The sequence below is a fragment of the Aquila chrysaetos genome, chromosome 14, assembly GCF_900496995.4.
Source record: "Aquila chrysaetos chrysaetos chromosome 14, bAquChr1.4, whole genome shotgun sequence".
Taxonomy (NCBI): domain Eukaryota; kingdom Metazoa; phylum Chordata; class Aves; order Accipitriformes; family Accipitridae; genus Aquila; species Aquila chrysaetos.
Window position 1 is genome coordinate 25,337,496 of NC_044017.1, and position 12,746 is coordinate 25,350,241.

Consider the following 12,746-nt stretch of genomic DNA (forward strand, 5'->3'; position numbering starts at 1 on the left):
TGTTTTCAGTGGTTGCTAAGTAGTGTTTAGTCTAAAGTCAAGGATTTTTCAGCTTCTGATGCCCAGCCAGCAAGAAGGCTGGAGGGGCACAAGAAGTTGGGAGGGGACACAGCCAGGGCAGCTGACCCAAACTGGCCAAAGGGGTATTCCATACCATGTGACGTCATGCCCAGTATATAAACTGGGGGAGTGGGGGCGGGGGATCGCTGCTTGGGGACTAACTGGGTGTCGATCGGCGGGTGGTGAGCAATTGCACTGTGCCTCATTTGTATATTCCAATTCTTTTATTTTTACTGCTGTCATTTTATTAGTATTATCATTATTAGTTTCTTCTTTTCTGTTCTATTAAACTGTCCTTATCTCAACCCATGAGTTTTACTTTTTTTTCCCCGATTTTCTCCCCCATCCCACTGGGTGGGGGGAGTGAGTGAGCAGCTGCGTGGTGCTTAGTTGCTGGCTGGGGTTAAACCACGACACTGTCTGCTCTAAAAATCAATAATGACCACAAAGTAGGTTTCTGGTTTTGAAGGTTATGATTTGCAGTTTCCTAGAAACTCCCAAATGTGCCTTCATTTGGGGAAAGATGCGTGAGAAGACACAGAAGATCCACTGTAATTCGGAGTGAAACAGGGAGGATGCCAAACTCCTAAATCTGAATTAGCCATCAGACACCTTCAGAGTTTTCTTCTCTCACTTAGATAAAAACCTTGGGTGATTTCTGTCAGTAGTCTGATCCACACTTTTGTTCTCTTTTCATCTCGACAGGCACTCAAGACTTCCATTTAAATCCCAGTAACTTAAAGTTGCATTTCTTGTAACAAAAGTCATTGCCATATTAGAGGTGAGAATATATTAGTTTAAACAAAGAAATTGGTCCCTACTCAATGCAAATGCAAAATACATTTGGAAAAGATAGGAAGAAGATTGAATGGAGTGATCAACAGGAACTTAAAGTAGTCTTTGAGGAGATGTAGGTAGGTAAGGGATTAAAAGAATTTTTAAAGGATTTTCTTTAGGGCCAAGTAAAAGGGAGCTGGTCCAGCATAGTTCCTCTCATCACAAATTAGTTTGCTCACAGTTTGTAATGGATTTTCTTTGAAATTCAGTTTCTATAAATCCTCTGCTAGCCTCACTTGGTGCTGACATACTCTATTCTTGCCTTTGAAATGAACAAAAAACCCTATATTCACTGTTTCTGAAAACTTTCTCATCTAAATTGAACTTACTGATTAGTGTTTGTTCCTTGTGTTTCACACCTTTTTAACACAATACTCAAGAACAACAGCAACTGTTAAATGAAATGTGCATAAAAATGGTTTTTTTAAATGTTCCAAAAATCAGTGGCACTTTTCCATGCGTCATTAATTATTGTCTGCTTTAGATTAGTCAAATTGTGAGCATTCAGCATGAAATACTAAGGTGTAAGAAATTACTTATCAAGCAAAGATCATTTGAGTATAGCTACCACTCCTTTAGGTGTTAGGGCTGGGGCTGCAGGGTATAACTGAAATAAGTGGTAACACCACACAGCACTCCTTTAACATTTCAGAGACATTCTCCAATCCTACCCTCGTCAGTCACAGAAATTGTTGAAAAATATGCAACTAAGAAAAAGTGGCAATAAAAAGTATTTAAAGTATTTTCCATTATACTATCCAGCAAGGAGCTATCCCATTTTTTGAGTGATGTTATGTAATAGACATGGACCTTCTAGCTATAGCAGTCTTTCATATTATGTCTAAATTCTGCTTCTGGGTGGTAAGGCAGGCTTTTAAGAAAGGTGATTGGGTCTTCTTATGTTCTAACACCAATGCCAAGGTCTGGGAATGGATTTTAGAAGGCCAACTTTGGGCTGTATAAATGACATTAAGGAAAGATGGGTGCCTGAATAAAATTCAGGGCTTGCAACTGTCCAGTATCTTAGGCTCTAACAGGAATGGGGGATCAGTGCAGGAAACGAGACTCCCATTTCATACTTGAGAAGAAAACAAGAATTAATGATTTTCTTGTTGACATTTCTGATAGTAAAAAGCCAAGAGTTTGGAATCTGGAAGTTCAAAATGACAATTTTCAGAATTGGTGGGGTGTTTCAATGGGAAAATTTAAAATTTCTTATGGCTAAGCTTATGTGGTGTTTTCTTCTTGGATAGCAGCCAAACTCCCACCCAGCCGCTCATTCAGTCCTCCCTTTGGTGGGGTGGGACGCGGAGGGGAATAGGAAGAACAGGAGCGGGAAAGCTCATGGGTCAAGATAAAGACGGGAAGATCACTTACCAGTTACTGTCACGGGCAAAACAGTCTCGACTTGGGGAAAATTATTTTATTGCCAATTTATATATATATATATAACTACTGATTTGGGTACTGAGAAACAAAGAATCAAAACACTTAGGGAAAACACACTCCTCCTGCTTTCTCAGGCTCGGCTTCGCTCCAGACCCCCCTCCTACCTCCTTATTATCACCGCAGGATACACTCGGTCCCATCAGTGAGGCAACTAACGGCACAAAGGGGCGACAGGCTCGGCCGTGCCCTGGGGTGGGCGGGTTGGAGCCGGCTGGAACCGGCTGGAACCGGCTGTGTCCGGCACGGGGCAGCCCCGGCCGCTCCTCACAGGGGCCGCCCCACAGCCCCCCTGCTACCAAAACCTTGCTACCTACACCCAATACAGCTGTCTACTTCAGAGCTGAAGCGAGATGCAGCTGAAGTGGGAATTCAGAACCTCCGCTTTGTCCTGAACTTAAAAACCGGGGTCCTCAAAATGTCTGCCAGCAGTGGTCACATTCAGCCTTTCAAAACAAGAGTCTACCTAAGTAAATCTCAACCGTCTGAAACATAAGCCAGCATTGCCCAGTTTATATCAGAAAAAGTAGTTCACGCTTAGAAACTGTTTTGCGGGTTTCCTCATATCTTCAGCAAAGCACCAGGAATGCTTTATACTTTGGTATCGGCAGGGGAACCCTTTAGGAACATCTCCAGACTAACTTCTCATGGGTTTCTGTTTATTTAGATGGAGCATATGGGGGTATACACTGATATCCTCACAAGGCTCATGGTATGTGAGCACTGTCTAAATACACTTGGTAAGGTTGCACTGGGACACGCGTGATGACGCGGTTAGTGTCATTTGTGGAAGATGGCCAGGACTTCCAGACGGAGGCTGGACTGCTGCAAGCATTCCAGCTTGTGGGAATGCTCTACAGCGGCATCCGGAATCAGCACATCACACTGTTGTCAAAAACACGTCCTCTTTTCCCCTGCTGTTTTGCTGGGAAAACGTGAGCACAGCACCGACATGGTGGTGTAGCTTTTCCCTGACTTTCAGTTCCATGGATCAGGGGCACGGAACCAGAGACAAACTATGGCACCGCACTGGGGAGCCAGTGATGAGGATTACGGCTGGGGCTGTTACTTTTCCCAAGCCAAAGCCATTTGGCATGGGGACATGCCCTCAGAGTAGCTTCTAGCACAGGCAAGTCGTGACTTAAAACATAAAAATAATTTGCATTGGTAGTAAGGTTGGTACGTGTGGGCTTTAGGAAATCCCGGCATAGACATAGCTTCAGGAATATGATGTAGCATGCAGATCACAAGCCAGAGAGATCAGAAATATTCCACTGGGTTTTTGAGCATTTTTCCCTGTTAACTTGGTAAAAGATGTAATGAGGTTGTAACTGCAATTGTTCTTTCTTATGTTACGATTTTGTCATGCCCCACATTGAGATGTATGACTGTAATACACACATATAATACCACGTAATGCAGTTCTCCTTATTGTATTTGCAACTTTATTTTTCAATCGGTGTACAAGTATTTACATAAAAACTAAATATGTCCTTAGTATCAAGACTTTTATTGAGAAACTATGCAATGAAATAAAGCTTTTCAAAGTCCTTTTTTATTTTAAATATTTATTAGTCGTTTTAAAAAAATCCGTATCTCTTCTTTAGTGAGTCTCTTGCAATCATTTTTGTTCTCTATTAAAGGTAATATATAACAGTATTATGCAGGATTTAAAAAACTCCAACTGATCATATTTTGCTTCCCCAAGTTCACAGCAGGCAGGTCTCATGCTGCTGATTTTTTTTGTTCACATGCTAGTGCACAATTTCCTTTTTCTGAATATAAAGTATGTAGCCTTTAATAGATTATAAGCATATCATTGTAAGTTATTCTATGCTAGGACACCATTTAAACTATGGAAAGCTATTAAGCACAATTTTCTGTCAACTGAATTTCCTGAGCATTGCTGTTAATCAAAGTAATTTTAAAAGACTTGTATCTGGATGATAGTAGCTATTTGGCTCTGGGTTATGTGACTATGATTTTGAAATGGTTTTGATTAACAGCAATGTTCAGGAAATTCGTATCTGTGAAAACTGAATTTTAATAGGTCTGAAGGACCCACAAGATTTAGATATTGAAGAAGGGAAAGAAAAAGATTTAAATGCCATGGAATCTGGACACCGAGACTTTAGTAGTGGTACAACGTGATCTCTGCCTAACCCGTGCCTGGAAGCATTCAGTAGCAGTAAAGTCAAAACTATTATGGGTAAATGTCTTCTCACCCCAGTGTTTAGAAAACTTAAACATGAATTCAAAGTTTTAGCTTTTTTTTTCATCTGCAGAGTGGTTGTTGTGATACAGGTGTACGACAGGTTTTGATTACTAAAAGTGACCAAACATTAGAAATTTGTCTCAACTACTTCCAATATATACAGCAAATTAATAAGTTCTGGTTTTATCCAGTGATTTTTAATGTCTGATTTCTTTTTGCCTTGCTACTGCCGGAAGGTACACCTTGCTACAGTAGGTGGACAAATAGCGCATCTCCAGAAATGTAAGCTTTCTTCTTAACAAGACGTCATGTAGAAGTGCCTTTCCATGAGTAGTTTTCTTTTAACCTTCTATAACTTTATTATATTCAGTTCTTTAAAAGTGTATTTGAACCAAGGTGTGTAAGTGTGTAAATATATTTACTTTATTCTGCAACTTGTTTCACATATAGTTTACTGCCAAAAACACAAAACCAAATGGACGTATGTCCATGATGTAATGGCTCAAAGTAGTTTAGGAAAAGTCTGTTAATATCTGTATGGTTTGTGGATTTTCTGTGGGTACCCTTGTTCTAGAAACGTAGGATTAAAATGGTGGCCAATGTCACTAAGCTATCTCCTTGCTGTTGCAGGCAGCCATGTCAAAAATTGTCTTCAGAAACAGATCAAATTCCTGCTTATAACTGGTTATGGTTTTTTGCTCTCACTTCTATATGTGCATTCCAAAACTTCATTACTCTGATGGTTCAAAAGGTTTTAATTTCTGATAGAAATATATTAATGGCTGTTTATTCTTGTGCATACTTTGTCAGTTAATCTCAACTTGGGGCTTTTCTTGAAAGTAAATAATTCTATGCTTTATAGCCTTTATCACACTGAACTAAGGAAGTCCAGCTCTTCTATTGTTGTGATCAAAGTTACATGCTAACCTTGCAGTAGCTTGCAGCCTTGTAGTTTTAAATTCATATGCAAGGTGCATTGGCTTTTTTAAACCACTGTAGCGTAAGATTTGAGGGAGGTGTGGTAACAATCCAAAGTCACGCCAGTGGAATGGATGGGGTACCAAATCACTAATGCATGCAAGTTTTGAATCAGTGTGTGAAGCAGTACAGGGTGTTTAAGAGTTTGGGTTTAACACAAATTAATTCCTGCTTGATTAAAATAAAAAATTGGCAGGGTAGACATTAATTTCTGAGGAATTAGTGAGACCTTTTACCTTGCTAGTACCTAAACTAATTTTAAACTTTGACTTAAATGGAAGTGATCTTTCACTCAGATAAGAAGAATGCCACTAGCAGCATATATACCTCAAGTATTACAGCAGTTAATTCTTTAGGTGCATATTTACCAAAGTGAAATCTAGGACTGTATGTAAATATGTATGCTTTCTGAGCCAGGCCTAGCAAAGTTCAGTGTTTCTGAATGAAATTCACAACAGCCAGTTTACTAAGCAGGGAACTGCCTATCTACAGATCTGCTAATACTGGACACGCACTTAGGCGTAGCAATGCCATATGGAGAAGCTCCTCCTTGATTGAAACAACATATACAGTAAAGACGCCACATGTTTTAGGAAGCAGCTGAAATAACTTTGAAATGATAAAACTGGACTTAGATAAAATGCGTGTCCACATTATTTTTTTTAATTCACACTAGCTGCTTAGTATTTTTTGTAGCATGGCTGAGACCAAAGTGTTCTCGTTATTTAGGAAGTGCTGCTAATCACTAGGTAAAGTGTCCTGTATTAAGACCATGACACTTTGTGATTTTTCCAGTGAATCATGGCATCTTCACTGCACAGGAGTTACAACAGATGAAACAAGGACTACTCACATAAACTGGCCAGTGATTAAGGCGCTTTCCCAATCCCATTTCCCACTGTTGCAGGGCCCCTCAGACTGAAGGGAAAGACACTGGTCCTTCAAGTTGAAAGCTCCACTCATTAGTCTATGCCTAGAAAGTCACAAATATCAACACGATTGCTGCTGTTTTAAGGGGGGGAAAAAGACACAGCTGTAGTCAGCTTTACTCAGTCACTATCCCCACGCAACAATTCCAGATTGTAAGCAGCAAGTTATGGGATACACCTTCCTGCAAGGCTAAATCAGTTACCGAGTTTCAAAGTGGGACAAGAGTTTACATAGAACCCAACATCTACTACTTCTTAATAGCTAACTTGCAGCAGTTCCCTGCTTAGACTATTTGCTGCTCTAAATCTCACTCTAAGGCACCTTACTCTGCCCCTCGCACACTATGAGAAACTGGGGAAAATACAGCTAGATTTTACTTTGAGGCCTCAGTTCATAAGTGTTCAGCACCTCTGTTATTCAGTCTAGTTGATGATACCTAACTGATCCTCATGCTTGAGTATTTTGGGGTGAAGACTCCGCTGAACTGCAAAGTAGTTAAAATTTGGTTGTTGGTACACTTGAGAAGCTTACTTTCGGGGCCTAATTTATTTTTTTGCCTTTTTATAAGTCCAACACCTATACTTAATCTCTGATTATATGACAGTATGTTTTCTTCTACTTCAAAAAAAATGTATCGATCTTCAAAACACCAAGTATTTTTTCCACTGCCCCTAGACTGAATGTAAACAAAAAGGGCTATGGTGCAGCTAGTATTTTGTATATTGATACAGGTAGCATGCTTTTATCAGCCTGCAAATATGTGTTCAGAATCGATGACTATAAACATTTAAGTAGAATGGGATATTTAAGAGTGTACACACCAGGGATATTTTAATTATATATGATGGTTTTATTATATGTAATTATAAAGATGTGTTCATACCCAATCTTTGGCCTCCTGTAATTCAGGAGAACTGAAATGTGTGCTGCTGCATCTTCAGGGTCAAATTATTTTCCATAGTATAAAATGGAAATTGCATTTTTCAGCTAAGTGCAAAATTTGGCTATTCTCAAATTTTAATTAAGAATTGGTTATCTGATTTAGAAGATGATAGAAGGAAGGTATTTATTTTCTTCCACTTGCCAAAAGGTGATCGTACTTACAAAATTTGCTGAGATTGTCCAAGAAAGTGTGTAAAATCCTCATCCATCACCGAGGGCCCCTGGTCAGGGAATGACAGTGCAGTAAATATCTTCAGCAGCTGCCTTTTAATGTACAAGCTGTTTTCGGTAGGAATTTTCAGCACTCACATAAAACACACTGTCATGAGTGACTGCCTGTGCTCCAAAGTCATTACTACTGGGATGATGGAACATCTTTCAGCGAATAACCAAAAAACTTTAAATGTCATGTCAAGTTTGTTGAAGCCATTTTCAAGCCTTGCTCAAGGTTACATGAATATTGAGTACACCTGTTTTTAAAAAGTTTGAGATCTATGAGAGGGACCACTCCTATGCTGGTTTAGAGAACAGTCACTTGATTTGGGGGGGGAACAAAAAAAGAAATCTGTCTATTAATACATGTCAATTGAGCAAAGCTTCTGGATATTAACTGAGTGCAACTTCTTGTGACAGTCAATGCCAGTACTGTTTAGCAAAAAGTAGCAAGTTATGCAAATTCTTAAAATTACTTAGCTGTAATTTCCTTGGCACAAAGGAAAGAAAAATTATTACAATGGATAATTAAATTGAAATAGATTTTTTTAATACATTTTAAAATTTGAACAATTAAAAAAATACGTAGGTAATGTAATTTACTAGATAAAATTTTGGAAGACACTGAGAGGTGGCAAGTACTCTGTTTTCTCCTTGATTCCAGTAAGAAAGGAGGATCCTGTCAGGCTCTATATGTGATTTTATAGGAAATATGGATGCTAATCTAATGGAGTCATGTACAGTCTGTATCACTTCCAAGGGACCAAGCCCAGTGCTTTTGAAGTGATAATATTTTTTGTCTTGCTTCCTTGGCAATTATTACTCCTTCTAGTACATCATCTGCATGTAAAATTTTGTCTGATCAAGAGGTCTTTTATATTACAAAATATTGAAACTGAGTATTTTAATAGTGAAACAAGGTTTGTTTGGTTTTTCTGCAGAGAACCAGAAAGGGCAACTAGAGAAATCATGTTCGCACCACAATATCAGTTTAAACTTGACAAGAAGCCCAGTCACCAAAGAGGTTACTTATGATGTGGAACCAAGTTCTACGGCGTGGAACAAGGCTGTTGGGAGAAAGGAAGCCTGTCATGGAGAAGGCAACAAAGAAAAGAAAATGGATCGTATTGGGTCTCCTTCTAAGGGAGAAGCCGTGCCAGAAGTAGAAGCTCTCCTGGCAAGACTGCGAGCACTATAGAATAATCATATAAAGGATTAAATCAAAGCTTAAAAACAAGCTATGATAGCCTACATCTTTAAAGATACACTAATTTTCTATTATTGACATTACGTACTTCCGAGTTCCAAACTTCTCTATGGATAAATGATCTACTTCTATGCTGTTTGTTTGCAAGACTGTACAAAATGATACTATAGTTTTGCGTGACTGCAAGATTATTTTTATTGTATGTTTTTACCTACTGAGCATACAAAAAATATCAGAAGAAAACAGATACTAAATTATTCCAGGGCACAATCCTTTTAGTGGACAAACTGCTGACCACATGTTTTGAGAGCTTCTCAAAACAAGAATATCTTTTAAATATTGTTAAATCGTCATGCCTGGGAATAAGGGTCAGTAAGTAACAGAAAAGATAATCTTAGTTTTTCTACTGCAATTTCTATACTTAAGAGATTTTAGCACCTGAAAAGTATTATTATAGCATTGTTTGCAATTATAGTAATAGGAAATACGTATCATATAAATCAGCCATATTCCAGTTTGAGTTCATCAAAGAGCACCAAAGCTTGCTGAATTATATATATATATGTACAAAATGGAAATCCATGGACAGTGAACAAAAAAATCTATGCAAAAAATATACTTTATGTGTGATTAATATATCACTGCTGTTAAGCTTAGTTATGATTATTATATCAAAATAATATATACAATTTCTGTGATTGCAAAGTTTTGCAATTGTGTCCATAGTGGGGGAAAATGTCTTCACAGTTATTTACCAGTGTAATATTTTAGCTTTTCACATGTGAGTTAATATGTTTCTATAGAAGGAACATGTAATGGAAAAGGTTTTTACAATTGGTTTTTCCCAAACTCATTTTCCAGTAGCCCATAAAGTCTTATTTGCTGGCACAATAGGAATCTTGCACATAATTGCATCTCTTTTATCGCATTGTCATTGTACATTGTTACGTGTTAGCTAGCGTATTTATTAATTGCACATCATAAAGAATCGCTACCTATGTTACCAAGTAGGAAGCTACTATTAGTATCTTTGCTCCATTATTTAAAGCTTCGTTATTATAAGAGTGTATTAGGTAGCTAATATCTTTCTTCTAAATTACTCTATTTTTCTTTACAAAACGCTGAAAAATATGTCTTTCAATAAGAGTCAGTTACACGAAACCAGTGTTTCAATGCTCCAGTGCTTTTTATATCCTTGTTTAAGTTGCCTTCGTACTTCCTGCACTAAACGTTAATAAAGTTAATTAGAACTCAGAAACTGGGCCTGTTTATATGTACTGCATGGAGGGTTTTTCAGCCGTCATGGGAATCAATCTCATGTTTCTGGGGCTGCTGTAACTGTCATTATACCCTCTAATTACATTTCCCGCCTTAGCTGAAAAAAATAAGAGGTATAAACAGAAGTCAGGGAAAGATACAGAGAAAGCCTATCAGACAGTTATTTCTTCAGCTCTCCTTGCAAACAACGGGCAAAGCTGTCATACAAGGCCACCTTCGGTAACTTGAAATTGCATAGAGTAACCATAGAATTGGGGCTTAATGCAGCTTTAGTGAATAACTAGAAATACAACTACTACTAGTTGTTCCACTAAGGTCTTCTGCACCTCCCCTGTTAGACTTACTGCCCCCATTTACAGGGTGCGGTAAAAATTACTGTCTGCAAAGTACGATATGCTTGACTAAACAAAACGGTGATTCAAACAGAAAGAAAATGTATGTTGAAGGAAAAAAAATTAACCATTCACTGGATGTCTTCAGCTGCTGAGGATGTGCTAAAATAAAAGAGCTAGGAGTAGAGAACTGTCTCTGAAATATTAGCAGGGTGACCTACCAAGTGAAGGTGGAAGTACAAACTCATTTTCCGGAATCAGTAAACTTGTTCATTTAAATTAGTGGGTAATACTCCACAACAGAAAACTGACAGTTCAGGACACTACTGTGTAGTTTATCAAGCAAAGAAAAGTTACAAAACTATCTATCTACTGAAATTTTCAATGAACAAAATGCCACTAGCAGCCTAGCATCTTCTGATTTTAAAAGAAATATTTACATTCAGATTTATAAATCTTAAGCTACCTTTTCTTACAGTTTGAGAAGCTTTTAGAAATGTATTCCAGGGCTTTTAGTCCTTCTAAGATACTGTGTTTCTGAATTAATCCTTTCAAGCAGCCATCAAGTTAATTCACAGTTTCTTTTGTATAACTAGGAGAATAAAAAAAGCTATACATCTTAGAATCCGTGTAAATACAGTATGTAATTTTTTCCCTTCAGTATTTCTTTGTACCATCATAATTTGATGTATTCAGAGTTCAAGTACACAGTCCAGTTGAAGTACACAGTAAGTTTTCTTTCTACATTTCATCTTTCTTTATCTTCACTTAGAAGCAAACAAATACACAGGACATTTTTGATAGGAAAAAATGATTGTATTGCCTAATGAATTCAAGTAAAAATAACTTTGAAAGTATTACGTCTGTATTCTTTTTCTGTGCTTTTATGTTTTTATTAAAGTATAAAACTTAGCTTCTAAATTATATGGAGTAAATTGCTTTAATTAAATTTAAAAATTAATTCCTTTATTCAGTCTAAAATTTAAAGTTAATTCAATCTAAAAATACTTAATGGTGTGTGCTAGTTACTTTTAGTAAGCCATTTTTTAGTAAGTATCAAGTCTATTCCTTGAAGTGAGGGATTGAGCTATATACCACTTGTGCTAGATATTGAAGAAGGTTTCAAATACCGTGCAAAACCCTCTCTTTCTGTAATTCACACCTGAAAATTAAATCCTTATAAAAAGAGCTTCCTGATTTCTTCAAACATGACTGATCAGATAAAAGCATTTGAAGTAATCTTGCGAGGTACATTCCACTGCTCCTTCTCTACCTGAGCAGCAGACAGAAGGCATAAATGCCCATGGCTTTTCTTACCAGTAAAACTGTAAAGGTCTAACACATCGTTTTGATTCTTCACGTTCATTTTGGATGACTTTTCATTTCACTCAGTGTGCTGGTTTTGGCTGGGGTAGAGTTAATTTTCATCATAGTAGGTATGGGGCTGTGTTTTGGATTTGTGCTGGAAACGGTGTTGATAACACAGGGGTGTTTTCATTACTGCTGGGCAGTGCTTACCCAGAGCCAAGGGCTTTGCTGCTTCTCCCCCCCACCCCACCAGCGAGCAGGCTGGGGGGGCACAAGGAGTTGGGAGGGGACACAGCCGGGACAGCTGACCCCAACTGACCCAAGGGATATCCCACACCATACGACGTCATGCTCAGCATGTAAAGCTGGGGAAGAAGGAGGAAGGGGGACGTTTGGAGTGATGGCGTTTGTCTTCCCAAGTCACCGTTAGGCGTGATGGAGCCCTGCTTTCCTGGAGATGGCTGAACGTCTGCCTGCCCGTGGGAAGTGGGGAATGAATTCCTGGTTTTGCTTTGCTTGTGTGCGTGGCTTTTGCTTTACCTATTAAACTGTCTTTATCTGAACCCATGAGTTTTCTCACTTTTACTCTTCTGATTCTCTCTCCCATCCCACCATGGGGGAGTGAGTGAGCGGCTGTGTGGGGCTGAGCTGCCAGCTGGGGTTAAACCATGACACTCAGTAAAAGAATTTTGATTACTACATCCAATTTTTACTTTATATATACACCATATTATTCATGGTGGTGGTCTAAATTCATATGTAATATTCTAATATTTTGACCTTCTCAAAATATGAGTGTTTGCGATCAGTCTCTTCAAGCTGCATGCAACCAATCTTGACACCCGGTTTGTGGACCGTAGGTAATATACTAGTCTGTGTAAACCCAGAAGGAAAAATGATGGTGGCAACTTTATTACAAAATAGTACAACAGCATCAGGAGGTGGTGGCTGCCATGAGATATGATACTGCTCTGAATCAGGCACTTTGTTAAAGGAGCAT

At 38.3% G+C, this 12,746-nt stretch overlaps 1 protein-coding gene across 5 annotated transcripts in view; it reads left to right on the plus strand.

Moving 5' to 3' along the window:
- The window catches only part of DIAPH3 (diaphanous related formin 3), a 249,906-nt gene extending 238,611 nt beyond the window's left edge, over positions 1-11,295 (plus strand). For 3 of the 5 annotated variants that reach the window (XM_030036632.2, XM_030036633.2, XM_030036635.2), the window contains one exon: positions 8,563-11,295. In XM_030036632.2, coding sequence (XP_029892492.1) covers positions 8,563-8,819 — 257 coding nt within the window. In that variant the 3' untranslated portion in view covers positions 8,820-11,295. Of the gene's footprint in view, positions 1-3,010; positions 3,056-4,794; positions 4,841-8,562 lie in introns of all 5 variants that reach the window. The other 2 variants (XR_003926581.2, XM_030036634.2) reach the window with 2 other exon arrangements.
- The last annotated feature ends 1,451 nt before the right edge of the window (positions 11,296-12,746 follow it).